The sequence below is a fragment of the Rhinolophus sinicus genome, chromosome 13, assembly GCF_057876585.1.
Source record: "Rhinolophus sinicus isolate RSI-liver-muscle chromosome 13, RSI-T2T, whole genome shotgun sequence".
Lineage (NCBI taxonomy): Eukaryota > Metazoa > Chordata > Mammalia > Chiroptera > Rhinolophidae > Rhinolophus > Rhinolophus sinicus.
The window spans coordinates 46,009,698-46,030,427 of NC_142513.1; the positions used below are offsets into that span (position 1 = coordinate 46,009,698).

At 45.2% G+C, this 20,730-nt stretch overlaps 2 protein-coding genes and 1 pseudogene across 2 annotated transcripts; 2 read left to right on the forward strand and 1 right to left on the reverse strand.

The window, feature by feature from the left end:
• Positions 1–829, reverse strand: part of LOC141568076 (mitotic spindle assembly checkpoint protein MAD2A pseudogene) — a 43,840-nt pseudogene extending 43,011 nt beyond the window's left edge.
• A 5,374-nt stretch (positions 830–6,203) lies between these two features.
• On the forward strand, positions 6,204–10,308 carry LOC148756059 (uncharacterized). Its single transcript, XM_088789445.1, is given in 4 exon segments — positions 6,204–6,300; positions 6,380–6,444; positions 6,701–10,160; positions 10,163–10,308. Coding segments are annotated over 4 exon segments (3,768 nt in total).
• An 8,760-nt stretch (positions 10,309–19,068) lies between these two features.
• On the forward strand, positions 19,069–20,723 carry LOC148756060 (ankyrin repeat domain-containing protein 26-like). Its single transcript, XM_088789446.1, has 2 exons — positions 19,069–19,214; positions 20,438–20,723. The coding sequence occupies exons 1-2, from the start codon at positions 19,075–19,077 to the stop codon at positions 20,721–20,723; spliced, it is 426 nt and encodes a 141-aa protein (XP_088645572.1). The 5' UTR covers positions 19,069–19,074.
• The last annotated feature ends 7 nt before the right edge of the window (positions 20,724–20,730 follow it).

Sequence of the window (20,730 nt, forward strand, 5' to 3'; positions counted from 1 at the left end):
AATCTGCTGGGTCCCTTTTTGAACACTGTGCAAAAAATTGTGGTAACACCCTGGAAAGGCAAACAGGTACCCCCCAAATGGGACAATCATGCACGGTCCTGTAAAGCATGTTAAGTTTTCCCCCATCTAAAAGTTAAGCAATAAAATATATGAACTACAGTTGACTTGGTTTCAGGAGAAGCACATCTGAGGATTTATGTTAGTGTTCTCATTTTCAGTCATTACCACGGCTTCTGTAGGCCACCATGCTATTTACTCTGGATTGTGGTAGTGAGGCAGGAAGGCAGACTTGCTCACAATTGGTAATCAACTGTAGTCCTGACTCTTCCCATTTTTCAGGCACAACTTAATCTTTGTATAAATCAGTAGATCAAATAAACAAGAAACTTCCAACAGTGGCAGGAATGTCATTGTAGCTGTGATCTGTCTGAACACAGAACGAATTTCATTTTGGAGAGCTTTCTGAGCCTTTTCTCTGAGTGTACTGTCATTTTTGGCAGTCTTGTCACAATCAATATCAAATTATCATCTTTTAAGGACCTCACCCCTTTCAATATTTGAGAGGACTGCCATCAGTTTCTGAACTGAACTCTTCTATAATAGAAATTCCAGTTGTTCCACCACGTTATTTAGGTATTTCATGAGTTCAGGATGAGTAGCTACAGGCAAGGGTGAGCCCACATTTCTGCACTGGAGTAAAGGTTTCAGGTGGATATAATCCACGCATGTTATATCCTAACATGTTGTCGATGTCAAATAAGAACTCAGCCACAGTTTTACCGCTCCCTTGCACGGTGCTGGGTTACTGTGAGGAGAGCTGCAGGGCCATGTCCAGACCCACAGATGGGGCATGCCCACTCACAGAGGGTGACCGCAGGGCTCACAGCAGCTCCCCGCCATGTATGCACATTGATTTTTTTTTTATTAGTTTCAGGTGCACAAGACAAAGCAAAACTTAGACGTTTATCATTTATATCCCTCACACTGTGTGAACCCGCCTCCCCCCATCCACTATCCCTCTGTACGATCCCCAAATTAATTTTCAAACCCCCATGACCATCTTGTGGTTACCAACTATTTTCTAAACCTCTCACCTTCCCCTTATCCCCACCCCACCGCCCCTCTAGCAACCCTCTGTTTTTCCTCCATGTTTCCAAAACTGTCTCTGATTAGTTCATTCACTTATTCTTTTCTTTAGATTCCGCATATAAGTGAGATCATATGGTATTTGTCTTTCTCTTTCTGACTTATTTCACTTAACATAATGTTCTCTAGGTCCATCCATGTTGTTGCAAATGGTAAGATTTCTTTCTTCTTTATGGCTGCGTAATACTCCATTGTATAAATATACCACAGTTTCTTAATCCAGTCATCTACTGATGGGCATTTCGGTTGTTTCCAGGTCTTGGCTATTGTGTATAGTGCTGCAATAAACATAGGAGTGCATAAAGATTTTTGAATTGGAGTTTTGGATTTCTCCGGATAGATACCTAGGAGTGGGATTGCTGGATCATAAGGTAGTTCCATTTTCAGATTTTTGAGATACCTCCAAACTGTTTTCCATAGTGGCTGCACCAATCTGCACTCCCACCAACAGTGCACCAGCGTTCCCTTTTCTCCGCATCCATGCCAGCACTTGTTGTTTGTTGATTTATTGATGATAGCCATCCTGACTGGGGTGAGGTGGTATCTCATTGTGGTTTTTATTTGCATTTCTCTGATGGTTAGTGAGGTTGAACATTTCTTCATATGTCTGTTTGCCATCTGTGTGTCCTTTTTAGAAAAATGTCTCTTCATGTCCTCTGCCCATTTTTTAATTGGGTTGTTTGTTTTTTTGGAGTTGAGTTGAGTGAGTTTTTTATAAATTTGTGATATTAACCCCTTATCAGATATATCATTGGCAAATATCTTTTCCCATTCAGTAGGATCCCTTTTTGTTTTATTGATGGTTTCCTTTGCTGTGAAAAAGCTTTTTAGTTTGATGTAATCCCACATGTTTATTTTTTTCTTACTTCCCTCGCGCGAGGGGATATGTCAGTAAAAATCTTACTCTGGGTAATGTCTGTGAAGTTTCTTCCTATATTTTCCTCTAGGAATTTTATGGTTTCAGACATTACATTTCAATCTTTAAGCCATTTTGAATTTATTTTTGTATGTGGTGTAAGGAGGTGATCCAGCTTCATCTTTTTGCCTGTGTCTGTCCAGGTTTCCCAACACCATTTATTGAATAGACTGTCTTTACTCCACCGTACTTTCTTGCTTCCATTGTCATAGATTAAATGGCCATATAGGCATGGATTTATTTCTGGACTCTCTATTCTGTTCCATTGATCTATGGGTCTGTTTTTATGCCAGTACCATGCTGTTTTGATTACTTGTAGTATAATTTTTGTAGCCTTGTAGTATAATTTGATGTCAGGTATTGTTATATCTCCCACCTTGTTCTTATTTCTCAAGATTGCTGAGGATATCCGGGGTCTTTTATTGTCACATATAAATTTTAGGGTTATATGTTCTATTTCTGTGAAAAATGTCATTGGTAGTTTGATAGGAATTGCGTTGAATATATATATTGCCTTAGGCAGTATGGACATTTTAACTATATTAATTCTTCCTATCCATGAACATGGTATGTGTTTCCATCTATTTGTATCTTCTTTCATTTCTTTCTTCAGTGTCTTATAATTTTCTGGTACAGATCTTTTACTTCTTTGGTTAAATTTATTCCCAGGTATGTTATAGTCTTTGGAGCGATTGTAAATGGGATTGCTTTTTTAATTTCTCCTTCTAATGTTTTATTATTGGTATATAAACATGCAACTGATTTCTGAATATTAATTTTGTATCCTGCTACTTCACTAAATTCATCTATCAGCTCTAATAGTTTCTTGGTGGAGTCTTTAGGGTTCTCTAAATATAGTATCATATCATCTGTATATAATGACAGTTTTACTTCCTCCTTACCGATTTGGATGCCTTTTATTTCTTTTTCTTGTCTGATAGCTGTGGCTAGAACTTACAGCACTATGTTGAATAGAAATGGAGAAAGTGGGCAACCTTGCCTTGTTCCTGATCTTAAGGGAAATGGTTTTAGCTTTTCCCCATTGAGTATGATGTTAGCTGTGGGTTTATCATATATGGCCTTTATTATGTTGAGATATGATCCCTCTATTCCCACTTTCTTAAGGGTTTTTATCATGAATGGCTGCTGGATTTTATCAAATGCTTTTTCTGCGTCTATTGATATGATCATGTGATTTTTATTTTTCATTTTGTTAATGTGGTGTATCACATTAATTGATTTGCGGATGTTGAACCACACTTGCATAACAGGGATGAATCCCACTTGATCATGGTGTATGATCTTTTTAATGTATTGCTGAATTCTGTTCGCTAATATTTTTTGAGGATTTTTGCATCTATGTTCATTAGCGATATCGGCCTGTAGTTTTCTATTTTTGTTGTGTCTTTGTCTGATTTTGGGATCAGGGTGATAGTGGCTTCGTAAAAAGTGTTTGGGAGTCTTCCCTCCTTCTGGATTTTTTGGAAGAGTTTGAGGAGAATAGGTGATAATTCTTTTTTGAACATTTTGTAAAATTCACCTGTAAAGCCATCTGGTCCAGGGCTTTTGTTTGTTGGGAGATTGTTAATTACTGATTCAATTTCCTTGGTGGTAATCAGTTTATTCAGGTTTTCTGTTTCTTCTTGAGTTAGCCTTGGAAGGTTGTACGCCTCTAGGAAATTGTCCATTTCTTCCAGGTTGTCAAATTTGTTGGCATACAGTTGCTCATAGTAATTTCTTAAAATTTTTTGTATCTCTGCGGTGTCTGTTGTCACTTCTCCTCTTTCATTACTGATTTTATTAATTTGGGTCCTCTCTCTCTTTTTTTTAATGAGTCTGGCTAAAGGTTTGTCGATTTTGTTTATCTTCTCTAAGAACCAACTCTTGGATTCATTGATCTTTTGTATTGTTTTTCTGGTTTCTATTTCATTTATTTCCGCTCTGATCTTTATTATCTCCTTCCTTGTACTCCCTTTGGGCTTATTTTGTTGTTCTTTTTCCAGATCCCTTAAGTGTGAAGATAAACTGTTGATTAGTGATGTTTCTGGTTTCTTTAGGTAGGCCTGCAATGCTATGAACTTCCCTCTTAGGACTGCTTTCGCGGCATCCCATAGATTTTGGGTCATTGTATTTTCATTTTCGTTTGTCTCGAGATATCTTTTGATTTCTTCCTTGATCTCCTTCTTGACCCATTCATTATTTAGTAACATATTATTCAGCCTCCATGAATTTGTGTGTCTTCCAGTTTTTTTTCCTGTAGTTCATTTCTAATTTCATAGCACTGTGGTCAGAGAAGACAATTGGTATGATTTCAATTTTCTTAAATTTATCCAGACTTGCTTTGTGGCCTAACATATGGTCTATCTTGGAGAATGTTCCATGTGCACTTGACAAGAATGTGTATTCTGCAGCATTGGGGTGGAATGCTCTGAAAATATCGATTAAATCCAAGTGGTCCAATGTGTCATTTAAGGCTGTTGTTTCCATATTGATTTTCTGTCTGGAAGACCTGTCCCTTGTAGTCAGAGGTGTGTTGACGTCCCCTACTATGATAGTGTTACTGTTGATCTCTGTCTTTATGTCAGCCAATATCTGTTTTATATATTTATATGCTCCTATGTTGGGTGCATAAATGTTTACTAGGGTTATGTCCTCTTGTTGAATCGATCCCTTTATTATTATATAGTGCCCATCTTTGTCTTTTATTATTTTCTTCATTTAGAAGTCTATTTTGTCAGAAATAAGTATTGCAACTCCAGCATTTTTCTCATTTCCATTTGCATGAAATGTCTTACTCCAACCCTTCACTTTCAGTCTTTTGATCTGAGGTGAGTCTCTTGTATACAGCATATACAAGGGTCTTGCTTTCTTATCCACTCAGCCACCCTATGTCTCTTGATTGGAGCATTTAAACCGTTTACATTTAAAGTGATTATTGATAGGTACATAGTTTTCGCCATTTTTAAATTTGTGGTTAGATTGTTTTCATCTTTCTTCTTTTTACAGAAGTCCTTTTAGTATTTCTTGCAATGCTGGGTTGGTGGTAATGAATTCCTTTAGCTTATTCTTTTCTGGGAAGCTCTTTATCTCTCCGTCATCTTTAAATGATAGCCTTACTGGATAAAGCAACCTAGGTTGTAGGCCTGTGTTTTCCATCACTTTGAGTATTGTAAGAGACTGTTAGCATAAGGACTGCCACTTTACGGTTAAGATAGGGTTAACAGCCCTGGCAGCCCTGAGCTCAAGTTAGCATGAGAACTGCTACTTTAAAGTCAGAGTAAGATTAACAGCCTTGAGCTTAAAACAACCTAATGGCCTTGCTATTAGTTCCAAGATGTGGGCATAGAGACCAGATGTTTTGTCTCCTGATATGGAAGCTTTTGAAGCGTATCTATTGTAAACTCTTTGAAGTATAGCACAACCTGTACTCCCTAAGACTTTAGAAATTACTAAGCACCTTAGAACTGCTATAAAAACCCCTAGCTTTGTAGGCTAGGGGTCCTTGTTAAAACCCGCTGTGTCGGGCAGAGACGGGGACCCCAGCTAGATGGAAATAAACCTCACTGTGTGACTTGCATTATCGTGTGTGTCTCTGTCTTTCTGAGGGGTGAAAGATTCTCGGACTTAACATTTGGGAGCTCGTCCAGGATCACCCCCCTCAGAGAAACAGACAACTCCCGATACCGAGGTTTACATAGGGAACCGCGGTAAGAGGTTTGGCCACCTCTGATTGGAGGAAGTCTGAAACAGGGCTCCCCAGTCTTAATCAGGGAGGGCTGAAACAGGTCCTCGGCCAGAGGCTGAAACAGGTCTCTGCTTAGTCTGGTCTCTGCTTGGTCTGGTCTTTTTGAGAATTCTCACAGGAAGGAAGGAGCGGGTTACGACCCTGGAGGCTCCAACTCTGGAAGTCGTGGGAGACGTCCCCGACGAGAAGGTGGCACAACGGCGTCCGCAGTGGACGCCGTTTGGACGGGCCCGGGGTAAGGATCCTGAGTATGGTGTGATTGAAACGGCGCCTGTGGATGTAGTGTGGTTGACCGGCCGGTAGGTGTTGAAAAGTCCTGTGAGAAGTTGTGTATTTTCTGGCATTGTGTTTTCGGTCCTTTCTTTTGTCTTTTCCTGGTTTCTCTTTATAACCATTATGGGACAGGCTCAAGTAACACCTAAGACTCTGTTCCAGAACCATTTTCCTGACATCCGCGCCAAAGCTCGTGATTATGGCGTGGAAGTGAAAAAAGGTAAGTTTAATACCTTCTGCTCTGCAGAGTGGCCTACTTTTAATGTGGGCTGGCCCCCCCCAGGGGACTTTTTCTCTAGACATCATTAAGAAGGTCCGAGAGATTGTTAATCGGCGCCACCTGGGCCAATATCCCTATATTATGGTATGGCAAGCCTTAGTGGAGAGTCCTCCCTCCTGGCTTAAACCCTTTGTCCCCGATAAGCTGGAAGACACCCCCCCCCCAAGGTCCTGACTGTTTCAGAACCCTCCTGCCAGCCGGTGGGGCCCATGGCTAGCCCAAAACTCCCGGAGAAGCCGGCCCAAAAACCCATCCTACAGGAAGGGTCAAACATATATCCCTCCCTGATAGACCTAGATTTTGAAGAGAATCCCCCCCTTACGCGCCGGCGCCACTCCAGCCTGAGGCCGCCACCGCTTCTGAGCTTCCTCATTCAACGGCTCCCTCTACCCCGGCTCCCCCTGCCTCAGCCCAAGGACCGGCGAGGAGATTGAGGTCTCGTAGACACCGGGAAGGAACTCCAGAGGAGGAGCCATCCTCCTCCACCTCCGCGGGGGCGCCAATTCTCCCCGTGCGAGCCCTAGGAGGGACTGGCCCAGATGGGGAGCGTGCATACCAGTATTGGCCCTTTTCAAGCAGTGATCTGTACAACTGGAAAGCCCAAAACCCTTCTTTTTCTGAGGACCCGAAAGGTTTAACTGACCTGTTTGAGTCTGTCATGCACACGCACTGTCCCACTTGGGATGATTGCCAGCAGCTTCTTAAGACTTTATTCACCACCGAAGAGCACGAGCGGATCCTCACCGAGGCCAGAAAGAATGTCCCCAGCGACAATGGACGACCAACGACTCTACCGAACCTGATCGATGAGCGCTTTTCCCTGAACAGACTGGATTGGGATTATGGGGACTCAGAAGGTAAGGAGCATCTCCGAGTTTACCGCCAGACTCTTATGGCAGGTCTCCGAGCGGCGGCACGCCGCCCCACCAATCTGGCCAAGGTAAAAGCTATAATGCAAGGGGAAAATGAAAGCCCGGCCTTGTTTTTGGAGCGCCTCTATGATGCTTATAGGCAGTACACCCCATTGGATCCCCTAGCAGAGGAGAACCAGTCGGCTGTAATTATGTCCTTTATAAACCAGGCTGCCCCAGATATAAGAAAGAAATTATATAAACAGGAGGGACTAGGAGAGATGTCTATTCGGGATTTGATGAAAGTAGCGGAAAGAGTCTTCAACACTCGAGAGACTCCTGAAGAAAGGGAAGATAGAATTAGGAAAGAAAATCAGGAATTACAGGAACCAATCAGGAAGGAAGACAGAGAACATCCGAGTAAGGAGAATAGGAGGCAGCAGAGGGAGATGGCCAAGATCTTGTTGGCAGGCATACAAGGTACAGTCAGGGAAAGACCGAATCCGGCCGGGCCAGCCCGACCGTGGAGGCCGCGCCCCCAACTGGATAGGAGACAATGTGCCTACTGTAGAGAGTATGGACATTGGAAGAGGGAGTGCCCCAAGAATCAGGGCCAGACCAGGCAGGACGCACGAGTTCTGCTGGCAGGGATGGACAGTGATTAGAGGGGACGGGACTCAGATCCCCTCCCTGAGTCTTGGGTAACTGCATATGTGGAGGGGAAGCCAGTAGGATTCATGGTAGATACAGGAGCTCAGTACTCAGTTTTGAACAAGCATACGGAGCCCTTGTCTCAGAAAACCAGTTTGGTGCAGGGGGCAACTGGGTCTAAGGCTTATCAGTGGACCAGTAAGTGCCAAGTGGACTTAGGCCGCCACCAAGTTACCCACTCCTTCCTGGTTATCCCTGAATGCCCGGCCCCCTTATTGGGGCGCGATCTCCTGACTAAGGTCAAAGCCCAAATCCATTTTGAGCCGGATGGCATCAAGGTATTAGATGGCCAGGGACAGCCCCTCCATATTTTGACCCTGTCTCTTGCGGATGAACATCGCCTGTTTGCCCTGCAAAACAAACCCTACAACCTTCCCCCTTCTGGATGGCCCCATGAGATGGACTATTGGGTTAAAACGTACCCTCAGGCGTGGGCAGAAATAGTGGGTGTAGGTCGAGCGGTCCGCCAAGCACCAGTAGTAGTTGAACTTAAAGCCTCGGCTCAGCCTGTCTGGATCCGCCAGTACCCCATGTCCTCTGAAGTGCGAAAAGGGATTGCCCCACACATTAACCGTCTCCTGGAAGCTGGAATACTAAAACCCTGCCATTCTGCTTGGAACACCCCACTCCTCCCCATTAAGAAGCCGGGGGGGGGGGAACGATTATAGGCAGTCAAGGACCTGAGGGAAGTGAATAAGAGGGTTGAAGACATCTACCCCACGGTCCCTAACCCATATACCTTACTAAGTCATTTACCCCCTTCACATATTTGGTATTCTACCTTAGACCTAAAAGATGCATTTTTTAGCATAGCCCTGGCACCTAACAGCCAACACATTTTTGCCTTCGAATGGCATGATGCCAATTCGGGAAACCCCGGGCAGCTGACCTGGACTAGACTACCACAAGGCTTCAAGAACTCTCCAACTCTGTTTAATGAAGCCCTAAATCAGGATTTGGACTCATTTCACCAGAGCCATACTTCAGTTACGCTCCTGCAGTATGTAGATGATTTGCTCCTGGCGGCCCCATCTGAAGCCGAATGCCGGCAGGCCACTGGAGACCTCCTCCAAGAGCTGGGGCAGCTAGGCTATCGGGCCAGTGCAAAGAAGGCCCAAATATGCAAGCAAACAGTCATCTATCTAGGATATAAGCTGCAAGAAGGAACTAGGTGGTTGACAGAGGCCATTAAAGAAACTATTCTTAGACTTCCAGTCCCGACCTCAGCCCGAGAGGTCCGTGAGTTTTTAGGGACGACAGGCTACTGCCGGCTGTGGATTCTGGGGTATGCTGAAATAGCGAAGCCTCTGTATGATGCAACCAAGGACAAGGTCCCTTGGGCCTGGGGGGCAGACCAACAGAAGGCATATGAAAAACTCAAGGTCGCCCTCTTAAGAGCCCTGGCCCTGGCATTGCCAGATCCCCTGAAGCCCTTCACTCTTTTCGTTGATGAGAGAAAGGGAATAGTGAAAGGGGTGCTGATGCAGCGCCTGGGGCCTTGGAAACGTCCGGTTGCCTATTTATCTAAGAAGTTAGATCCAGTTGCAGCAGGATGGCCCCCATGCTTAAGGATTATCGCAGCGGTGGCCCTAATGGTGAAGGATGCAGATAAACTCACTTTCGGGCAGCATCTGAAGGTGGTGACCCCCCATGCCATAGAGGGGGTCCTGAAATGTCCCCCTGGTAGGTGGATGACCAATGCCCGCCTAACCCATTACCAAGGACTCTTGCTAGACACACCCCGGATTGTCTTCGCTGACCCCACCGCTCTGAATCCAGCCACCCTGCTGCCAACCCCAGATCTGGAAGCTCCTCTGCATGATTGCCAAGAGATCATGGCAGATCAAGTGCGCCCCGACCTCCAGGACGCCACACTCCCTAACAGTGAGTTGGTATGGTACACTGATGGAAGCAGCTTCATTATAGACGGTGTGCGGAGGGCGGGCGCGGCAGTGGTAGACCAAGGTGGGAGCATTATTGGGAGTGCCTCGCTTTCCCCGGGGACCTCAGCCCAGAAGGCCGAACTGATCACACTGGCGGAAGCGCTGGAAGGGGCCAAAGGGAAGCGAGTGACTATCTACACCGATAGCCGCTACACGTTTAGCACTATTCATGTGCATGGCGCCATCTACCGGGAGAGAGGCTTTGTTACAACAGAAGGAAAAGTTTTGTGCAATCTTCCTGAGATACAGAGACTGCTGATGGCCGTGCAAATGCCCAGGGCAGTTGCAGTCGTCCACGTCCCGGGCACCAGACTGCACGGACTCTGGAAGCTGAAGGAAACCGGCGAGCAGATGAAGCCGCCAAGATAGCGGCAATGGCTTCACCAGCATCAGCTTTAGCCCTCAACCTGCCCACACCCGAGCTCCCGCGCCTGCCACCGTGACCTTACTACACTCCGGAAGACCTGCGATGGATCCAGAGCCACCACTGTCCGGAGTCTGATCAGCAGGGGTGGCATCGGGATGCAGAAGGAAGATTGATACTGCCGGCACAGTTAGTACTGTTTCTTCTTTCCAACCTGCACCAAGCCACCCACTTGGGAAAAAAGAAGTTGCTGTCAATTCTCAAGTCTGCCCGCCTCCAGTTTCCCCTACAAGCAGCTCAGATCCAAGAGATCGTAGATCGGTGCATTGGGTGCCAGGCTATGAAACCCAGTAGAAAAGGACCCCAACATACAGGTACGAGGATACGGGGAAGGGCACCGGGACGGAGTTGGGAAGTGGATTTCACTGAGGTAAAGCCGGGAAAGTTTGGGTATAAGTACTTACTAGTAATGGTTGACACATTTTCAGGCTGGGTGGAAGCCTTCCCCACAAAACGGGAAACTTCCCAAGTTGTTGCTAAGGTGTTATTAGAAGAAACCCGAAGTTTTAAGCTCCGATAACGGCCCAGCTTTCATCAGTAAAGTCCTACATGGGCTAGCCCGAGCTATGGGGACCAATTGGAAGTTACATTGTGAATATAATCCCCAGAGCTCAGGGCAAGTAGAGAGAATGAATCGTACTTTAAAGGAGACCTTATCCAAACTGGCCATCGAGACTGGCGGGGACTGGGTGACCCTCTTACCTTATGCCATTTTCCGGGTCCGGAACTCACCATATGTACATGGTCTGACACCTTTCGAAATTCTATACGGGGCACCACCCCCCATTATTGCCCGGACTCTCTCGGATCTGGACCCCAATGTAGCCCCAAGTTATCTGGCCAGTTTAAAAGCCCTGCAAGGGGTCCAGCATGAGATATGGCCTCTAGTGCATTCCCTATATGAAGTTAAAGACGCACCAAACCCGGAACATGGCATCGTTCTGGGAGATTGGGTATGGGTGAAGAGACACAGGTCCCGAACACTGGAGGAAAGATGGAAAGGTCCTTATGTGGTTATTCTGGTTACCCCCACTGCCTTAAAGGTTGACGGCATCGGGCCTTGGGTCCATCACTCTCACGTGCGCCGAGCCAACCAGCTGGAGCAGACACAAGCTGAAGAATGGACTGTGCGGCAGCACCCTGATAACCCTCTGAAGCTGCAACTCTTCAGGCCTCGAGGAAGCGTCAAGCCCCCTGAATCCGCCAACGATGGAGCAGCTGCTAGTCCTGCTTCTACTCAACAGCTGGGAGAAAAGCCACGCGGGGATCAACCCACACCAACCCCATAAGCTGACCTGGACCCTAACGGACGGACAGACCCAAACAACCCTTAATAGCACTACACATACTGCCCCAGTCAATACGTGGTGGCCAGACTTGTTTTTTGACCTGCGTGACATTTTTGGCTTTAAACGTGGACGGTAGTACGACTACTCAGTCAGGTCCAAGCGGGCCTTAATCGACACCTCTCAAGGACATAGTGCACAAGGGTTTTGGGCTTGTCCAGGGAACCTCAGAAACAATTGGAAAACCTGTGGCGGCCCAGACCACTACTATTGTGGTAACTGGAGTTGTGTCACCTCCTATGACGGGCCTCGACAGTGGGACGTTGGGAATAAAGATCTTGTCAAATTCTCCTTTAGGGACCCCCACAACCAGGTACCCCAGGTACGTGTCCAATTTAATCAAGACGCGGCACAGAAAGAGCATGGTTGGTTGTCAGGATTAACTTGGGGGTTCCAATTAGATATAGGTCATTGGGCATGGATGGGCCCCCACCCCGGCGGTCTTCTGACTATTCGACTGTCGGTCGAAACAATTAGCACTCAGATAGGTCCAAATAAAGTACTGGCCCCTCTTATCCCTACCAAGACCCCGGGACTATCAAGGGATAAAGACACCACAAGAAAAGTCGAAGGAACCCAGCCCGAGACCCCTGTAACTCCTTCGACCCCTGTTACACAGGCTACTGAAGACTCATTACGGAAACTGATGCGCACTGTATATGAGGCCCTTAATGCCACCAGTCCTAACCTCACAACTTCCTGTTGGCTGTGCTATGACATTAAGCCCCCGTTCTATGAGGCAATTGGGCTTAATGCCACTTACACCGCCTCTAACAGTAAGAACCCCTCTCAGTGTTCATGGGGGGATCGTAAAATTGGCTTAACCTTGCAACTAGTAAGTGGCAATGGAACCTGTTTAGGGAGAGTGCCCCGGGCTAAGCTAAATCTATGTGCCTCCATAGATCATACCCCTAGATGGAAAAGTGACATCAAATGGTTCATCCCCAATACTAATGGATGGTGGATATGTTCAAAGACTGGCCTCACCCCGTGCCTATCTACCTCGGTCTTCAATGCCTCCAATGAATTCTGTGTCCTGGTAGCTGTATTGCCCCGTGTTCTCTATCACCCTGAGGAGAGTATGTATTTACATTGGGATAGTGACACAAGTGTGAGAAGTAAAAGAGAACCCATCACTGCCCATTGCCACTCTGTTCAGTTTAGGAATAGCCGGAGCCGGGACCGGCATAGCTTCCCCAGCTACTCAACAATCAGGAATGACCTCCCTGAGAGCGGCCATAGATGAGGATATAGAAAGACTAGAAACCTCTATTAGTCATTTAGAAAAGTCGCTCACCTCCCTATCCGAAGTAGTACTCCAGAATAGAAGGGGACTTGATTTGTTGTTCCTCCAACAAGGTGGATTGTGTGTTGCGCTGGGGGAAGAATGCTGTTTTTATGCTGACCATACTGGGGTAGTAAAAGAATCTATGGCAAAAGTTAGAGAAGGGCTAGCCAAGAGAAAACGTGAAAGAGAAGCTCAAGAAAACTGGTTTGAAACTTGGTTCAATAGATCCCCCTGGTTCACCACTTTAGTATCAACCTTAGTAGGCCCAATTCTTTTACTTGTACTTATTTTAACCTTTGGCCCTTGCATATTAAACAAGCTTATTAATTTTGTAAAAGATCGTGTTAATACTGTCCAGCTCATGGTCCTCGGACAACAATATGAAAGAGTGCCCGCCCCTAGAGACCTCAGCTGGCCCATAAATGAGCAAGATTCCTCATTATGAACAACAAACAGGGGGGAATGTAAGAGACTGTTAGCATAAGGACTGCCACTTTACGGTTAAGATAGGGTTAACAGCCCTGGCAGCCCTGAGCTCAAGTTAGCATGAGAACTGCTACTTTAAAGTCAGAGTAAGATTAACAGCCTTGAGCTTAAAACAACCTAATGGCCTTGCTGTTAGTTCCAAGATGTGGGCATAGAGACCAGATGTTTTGTCTCCTGATATGGAAGCTTCTGAAGCGTATCTATTGTAAACTCTTTGAAGCATAGCACAACCTGTACTGCCTAAGACTTTAGAAATTACTAAGCGCCTTAGAACTGCTATAAAAACCCCTAGCTTTGTAGGCTAGGGGTCCTTGTTAAAACCTGCTGTGTCGGGCAGAGACGGGGACCCCAGCTAGCTGGAAATAAACCTCGCTGTGTGACTTGCATTATCGTGTGTGTCTCTGTCTTTCTGAGGGGTGAAAGATTCCCGGACTTAACATAAATAAAGCAACCTAGGTTGTAGGCCTTTGTTTTCCATCACTTTGAGTATCTCCTTTAGCTTATTCTTTTCTGGGAAGCTCTTTATCTCTCCGTCATCTTTAAATGATAGCCTTGCTGGATAAAGCAACCTAGGTTGTAGGCCTTTGTTTTCCATCACTTTGAGTATTTCCTGCCACTCCCTCCTGGCCTTCAATGTTTCTGCAGAAAAGTCATTTGATAGTCTTATGGGAGTTCCCTTGTATGTAACCCTCTGTCTTTCTCTTGCTGCTTTTAGGATTCTCTCTTTGTCTTTAACCTTTGCCATCTTAACTATAATGTGTCTTGGTGTGGGCCTGTTTGGGTTTATCCTGGTTGGAACTCTCTGCACTTCCTGGGCTTGTATGTTGGTTTCCTTAATCAGGTTAGGGAAGTTTTCAGACATTATTACTTCAAATATGTTCTCAATCCCTTGTTTTTTCTCTTCACCTTCTGGTATTCCTATGATGCGCATGTTGTAGCACTTGATGTTATCCCAGAGGTCTCTTAAACCATCTTCATTGTTTTTTATTCTTTTTTCTTTCTGTTGTTCTGTTTGGGTGATCTCTGCTAACTTGTCTTCTGTCGCTGATTCGATCCTCTGCTTCATCTAACCTGCTGTTAATTCCTTCAAGTGAGTTCTTTATTTCAGTAATTGTGTTCTTTAATTCTAACTGGTTGTTCATTATGATTTCTACATCCTTCTTGATGTCCTCTCTAAGCTCCCTAAACATTCTTATCATCAGTATTCTGAACTCTGTCTCTGATAGGTTGGTTACCTCTGCTTCATTTGGTTCCATTTCTGGAGGTTTCTTCTGTTCTTTTATTTGGGACATGTTCCTTTGTTTCCTCATTCTGGCTGACTCTCTGTGTTTGCTTCAATGTATTAGGTAGATCCCCTGGAGTTCTTAGTTCTTGCTGGGTTAGTATGTAGTATGTGTCCTTTATATTTCACTTGCACTACTTCATTCTTCTCCTCTGCGTGTGCTCCAAAAGTGACTCTTGTGTTGTGTATATTGTCCTGTTAAAGAAGATCTTTAATTGCTTTTCGCTTGTGAGTAGGTGGGATTGACTCCTAGGCTGACTAGTTGTGAGACTTGGCTCTGCCGCCGCAGGGTGTTCTGCTGCGTGAGGGTTGATCGCTTAAATGTGGTTTGGCCTCTATGGGCTCTTGTGCCTGTAAAGAATCCCCTCTGGGTGTGTCGCTTGTAGGTCAAACCCCGTAGTACTCTGGTTTGGTCTGGAGTTGGCCGCTGGGTATGTTGAATCTTGTGCCTCTTAAGCTGGGCACTGGTAGGGCAATTTCAGAACAAAGCAAATCACCAAGCACAACAACAAAGAAAAAATCAAATACATTCACATGTTAAAATAAGCGACAACCCCCACTCAACACAGGCAAAGATATCAAAGATATAAAGACAAATCAAAACAGAACAAAAAGCAGCTCCAGTCGTGGCTTAAGCCCACCAAGTAATCTCCAGGTTGTTCTCTGCTGGAGCACAGAGTCCCCTGCGTATTGTGCAGGTAGAGCCGGTCACCTGGTGCCCAGAGTGACGTTGGGGCTGCAGCTTCAGATGCATGGCGCGAGGGGTCTGGACGGTAGTTTTTACAAAGCCAGTGCAGTTTCTGCCCTTGCCTACACATATGCACACTGAGAGTAGCACTACCAGCCCTGTGTCCAGTTCTCCTGAGTCTTAGGACCCCTCTTCCCTGTGTGTGTGTGGTGGGCGGGAGATTTCTCAGCTGCTGAAAGCTGGGAGCTGTGTCTGCAGCTTACTGCTGATCCCTGGGATTGCCTCCGCTGATGTAATTGCCCGCCCTAGGCAGGCCAGAAAGGGTGGGGGCTGGGGATGGAGGAGTCCCCTCTCTCCTAGGCTAGCAAAAACCACACTCCTCTCAGCCTCCTCCCTGGGCCAGAGCCACCCGCCAGTCTTCCCAGAGCCTGAGCACCAAGGTTCCTCTGTAATCTGACACTGCTCCTCAGTTCAGGGGCCAGTTCAAGTCTCTGGAAGGGTGTGGGTAGGACTGGAAGAGCGGGGGGAGGGGCCCGGGTATGGAGTTTGTGTCCTTTGTCCGGACTAAGGCTTAACTGGAGGTATCAGCTGAGGTTATTGCCTCAAATGCTAGCTATGCGGTGGGAGAGGTCTGCTGTGGGACGCAGGGTAAAGAGTCCACCTCCTGGCTTTTGTGTTCTCTCTTTTGTCCTGGGAACACCCGTGTCTCTGCAGCTGCGGAAGTGGTTGCCCCGCCCTAGGCCAGCCAGAAAGGGTGGGGGCTGGGGATGGAAGGAGGGGTCTTCTCTTTCCCAGCCCAGCTGTCTTACACTCTCCCGCAGGACAGAAAAGGTGGTGGCTGGGGACGGAAGATTCCCCCCTCTCCCAGCCCAGCTCCTAGCCTCCTCCCTGGGCCAGAGCCGCCCGCCTGTCTTCCCGGAGCCCGGGCACCAAGGCTCCTCTGTAATCTGCCACTGCTCCTTAGTGCAGGGACCAGATCAAGTCTCTGGAAGGGCGGGGGTAGGGTCAGAAGAGCGGGGGGAGGGGCCCAGGTATGGAGTTTGTGTCCTTTGTCTGGACTAAGGCTTAACTGGAGGTATCAGCTGAGGTTATTGCCTCAAATGCTGGATATGCTGCCCCCGCAGGGGGAGAGGTCCGCTGTGGGACACAGGGCAAAGAGCCCACCTCCTGGCTTCCGCGCTCTCCTCCGTCCTGGGATCTCCTGCGTATCTGTAGCCGTGGATGTGGGCTGGATTTTCACAGGCACAGGTGCGGAGCAGATTTCCACAGCCCGAGGAGGGTGAGGGCTGAATATCTACAGCCACAGGTACGGGGGCAAGTCCCCACAGCACAGGTGTGGACCACGATTCCACCCCGCGTCCCCACTGCTGCAGGTGCGGTGCGTCTCCACTCCGCTCCCTTCCTTCTTCCCCTGCTCGCCCAATTTTCCCCACCTGCAAGTAATCCCTGCACGAGTCTCTTCGCTATTCTGCATGACGTGATGAGCAGAGAGTCCTTTGATGGGTTATAAGCGTCCCGTTTCTCTCTTATACTCTTAAGATCCATACAGGAATTGGAGGCCGCACGTTACTCTTTCCAAGTGACAGGCTTCCACTTGGCAAAGTGGAACGAGACTGTTTTACAGTCTTATCTTCGTCCTTAGACAATGTCTTCCTGGAAGCACTCTGTATTAGATCTTCACCCACAAGCCATTTCTTCATTTTAGCGTGATTTGACAACTGGACATGTGGGAGAGGCCATATTCGGGAAACAGATATTTGAAATCTGGAAATTATTTCTTCTTGGAATGCTATTCAAATTACCATAAAACATTGGTCGTTCAGTAAAAGGCTGATGGCATGATAATTTATTCTTATCAGATGCATTAATTACAGGCTTATTTTCGAAGTCTTATTTGGGAAGGCATTTATTGACTGAGACCTAAATAACGCAACATGATATCCCTAAACCTTCTTTAAAAATTATGGGGTGTTAAGTGAGGGAATTAAGAGACTTCTAAGAGGTGACTGCTGGTCATTTTGTGCAGTAAAGACATGAAGCAGTATAAAATCAAGTGCAGATGTTGTGTGGCAAAGGCGATGACAGTAAGGAGTGTATTTTTGAGACTCCTGATGATTTTATCTTTGTTCTTGATTCTGAGTCATTCAAGGCTCCACATTCTGAGACTCTACTACAGTACAGATGACATTTATGGCAACTGAATTTAGTTCAGAGTTGATACTGGTTTTGGGCAGGACTGTTCTCAGTCAACTTCCTTCATAACCAAACTATATTATCTTATTCATGGAGATTGATGATCTCACAGCCAAACTGGAAACTGCGTCTTCAGAATGTCTACATCTGCTTGGAAAAAATCAATCTCTTTAACAGGAGTTATTATCTATGAAAGGAATACAAAAGAAATGTGAAAAATTACAGAATAAAAATAAGGAGTTGAGAATTATTAAACCTCAAATGTCATATGGCCAATGAATACAGTACAAAAGAGTGAAGTAGAACGGTATAAACGAGATATTTTGAAGAACAAGCAAGACAAGCTGTCGTAAAAAATTGAAAGAAGTTGATCTATTTTTACAGATTCATTTGTTGATCTTTAATGTGCCTTAATTCATTACACTGCAAACTACATTTTGAATATATACATTGTATGCGATTCATCCACTTCCCTTAATAGCTGCTGCTGCTGCTGTTTTCAGGTTTTTTGTTGTTGTTGTTTTGTTTTTGAGATTTGTGGAAGGAAGGTGGCATTTTGTTGTGCGGGAGACCCTGCTCGCTGAGCCATTTTTCAGGCGGGGCGGCCTGTGGGGTCTCTGCTCCTGCTCCCCACACAAGAACGCAGGATATGGTGAGGCCAAAAAGGAACACCCACGGAGCTATAGGTAGGGGAGTCATACCACTATGGTCTCACTGGAGGCTGGGCCCACTGGACGCGCGACCTGCTGTCTGCTCCTCCGCCAACCGACCAACCGACTCTCCTCCACTCTCCTCGACTCTGTTCCTCGACTCTCTTCCGCTCTCCTCGGCTCTCCTCCGTAGCTGCAGCAGTTGTACTAGCGGCCAATCGGCTAACCGGCCACAGCCGACGGCCATCCACCACCCAAGCCAGCACCTTTCCACGTGAGGCCGAAAGCCTGTAAACTACTTTCTGGGGCTCTGTCCCCACGCATTTGTTTCTCCCCTTAGATATTTCAGTGTCCATCATTATTATCACTAAAATGATCTTTGAGAATCATTCTTTCTAGAGAATCATTTTATTTTTAAGAGCAGTTGATATTAAACAAGACTATTAGGAAGTGAAGAAAAAAGGTGATTTAAAAATTGCAAAATTGCACCATACTCTTGGATTTTTAAGTTATATTGCTCGATTTTTAAAATTTGAAATTGATTCTATTATTTGAATAATCAGATGACATGAGTACTAATAGAAGAATGATTCAATTTTATTTTCATATTTCAGATTTAATTCCGTTGATATGGATGATAAATATATTAAACTTCAGCTTTTTTTTTCACATTTAAACTTACTTTCCAAATCATTGAAAGGAGAGTGACTTTACTTGCAAAGTACTAAAGGAACCAAATGTTCTATAATTATTTTTAAAGTGTATCCTGTTGATTGGCTTTAGGCACAAGCAGCTGCTCAAGAAAATTTGGACCCATTAAATGAGTATAACAATATTTCTATCAGAAGTCAAATGGAACTCGGAAGTAAAGGTCTGGAGTCTGATCTCTCCAAAGTGAAAACTTCTCAAGATTCTTGTGCAGTAGAATTGAAAAAATATAAGCAAGCCTACCTGGAAGAACAAAAACTTAGAATATCATTGGCAAATAAACTAAACACATAAGTCAAAACACATAGAGAAGATCAGTTAAGCTCATTAATTTGCCTCTAAAGTATAATTTTGATCCAGCCAGGTTCATGCGATTAGAAGGAAGTGAAAGCGAAGTAAATAGTATAATTTGGGGAAATGATGCTAGTAAATGAACTTAACCTTTACAATGTTAGTCCAGGACATTTGCTTCTCTCCCCCATTTTTTGTTTCACATGACTGTATTTTTCCCACTGAATGTTTTCATAAAGTCAGCCTGATCTACTAGTCTTTAAGCAAAGTGTTTTGGAAACTTTATAAATTAGACAGTGCTATTATTATAAAATTTCTTGTCAGAATTCCCCTAAATCGTTTCTAACGAGTTTAACTATTTTGGGGAAGATAACACTAAACCCAGATGGTTAAGTACTCTGCACATTCTGGCTCTTGGTAAATGCACTTTCTTGATTGTGATCTGTGTTATTACCACTACAGGTGGTTTTGAGAAAAACTGTTTTTTCTAGTCTTTCTGCTCTACACAAAGGTATACATGTTAAATAGGGAAAGATTAACAGAGGGCTAAAAGTCAGCATAATTGACAAGGTGGCTAAAAATAATAAGGTGGTCTGCCTGCCTGAGGGGCTGTGTGGAAGACAGAAAGGGCAGGTCCCGCCTCCAAAGCCTTGGTGACAATGTTATAAGCTAAAGCCTCTGGAGCTGTTTTAATTGTTTTGATAACCAACCAGGCTCTCTTGTTCCCCACTAGAGGCTGTTGCTCTAAATGATGCCTCAGTGCCAAATGGTCACTAATTTCTCCAGGGTAATGAGAGTATTTTCCAAGGGCGGTGACAGCAAATGCTTGAAAATATCTTTGTGGGATTTTTAAAAGTCTCTAACCTGGTTTACTAAGTATGTCTCAGTGCAGTGCTCCAGAATCATACTACGAGTTCAGCCATTGCAGAAGGCAGCAAGTATTACCTGTGAAGCCATCTACATCTCTGAGAGCCCTTTCTCTCCCTCCCTGCTTTGAATTTCTTCTTAGTCTGGCATCCCCATAGAAATATATGTGCTTGTTTAGAATAATTTTAAACCTATATTTGGGCATAGTAGGTGTGCCCCGACACATTTTCAGTGTTAAAATGCTGTTTAATGGGAAATTCCTTTTACTATTTATTATGGCAACTTGAAAAAAATGCAAGTCATTCAGGAAAAATAAAATTCAAAGCTTTGTGTTTTACAATCTTCACAGTGCTGATGAAAGGCTGGCAGAGGCCAGAACCAATCTTCTCACAAAGGAACAGCAGAACCAGTTTCTCAGCACTGCTCTGAGGAGGCCAGTCCTGGAGCCACCTTGCGTTGGAAGTTTGAATACTAAGTTACTCCGCAGTGGGAATCCTGCTCCAAGAGAAAACTTGGTGATTCTGAAGTCAACTGCACAGGCTTCAATTGATAGCCTGGAGGCTTATGGTACCAAGGTTAGTTACATTAGCTTCTTTCCCTTGGGTTTCAGATTTCTTTCTTTTTTATTTCTTTGATAGAATT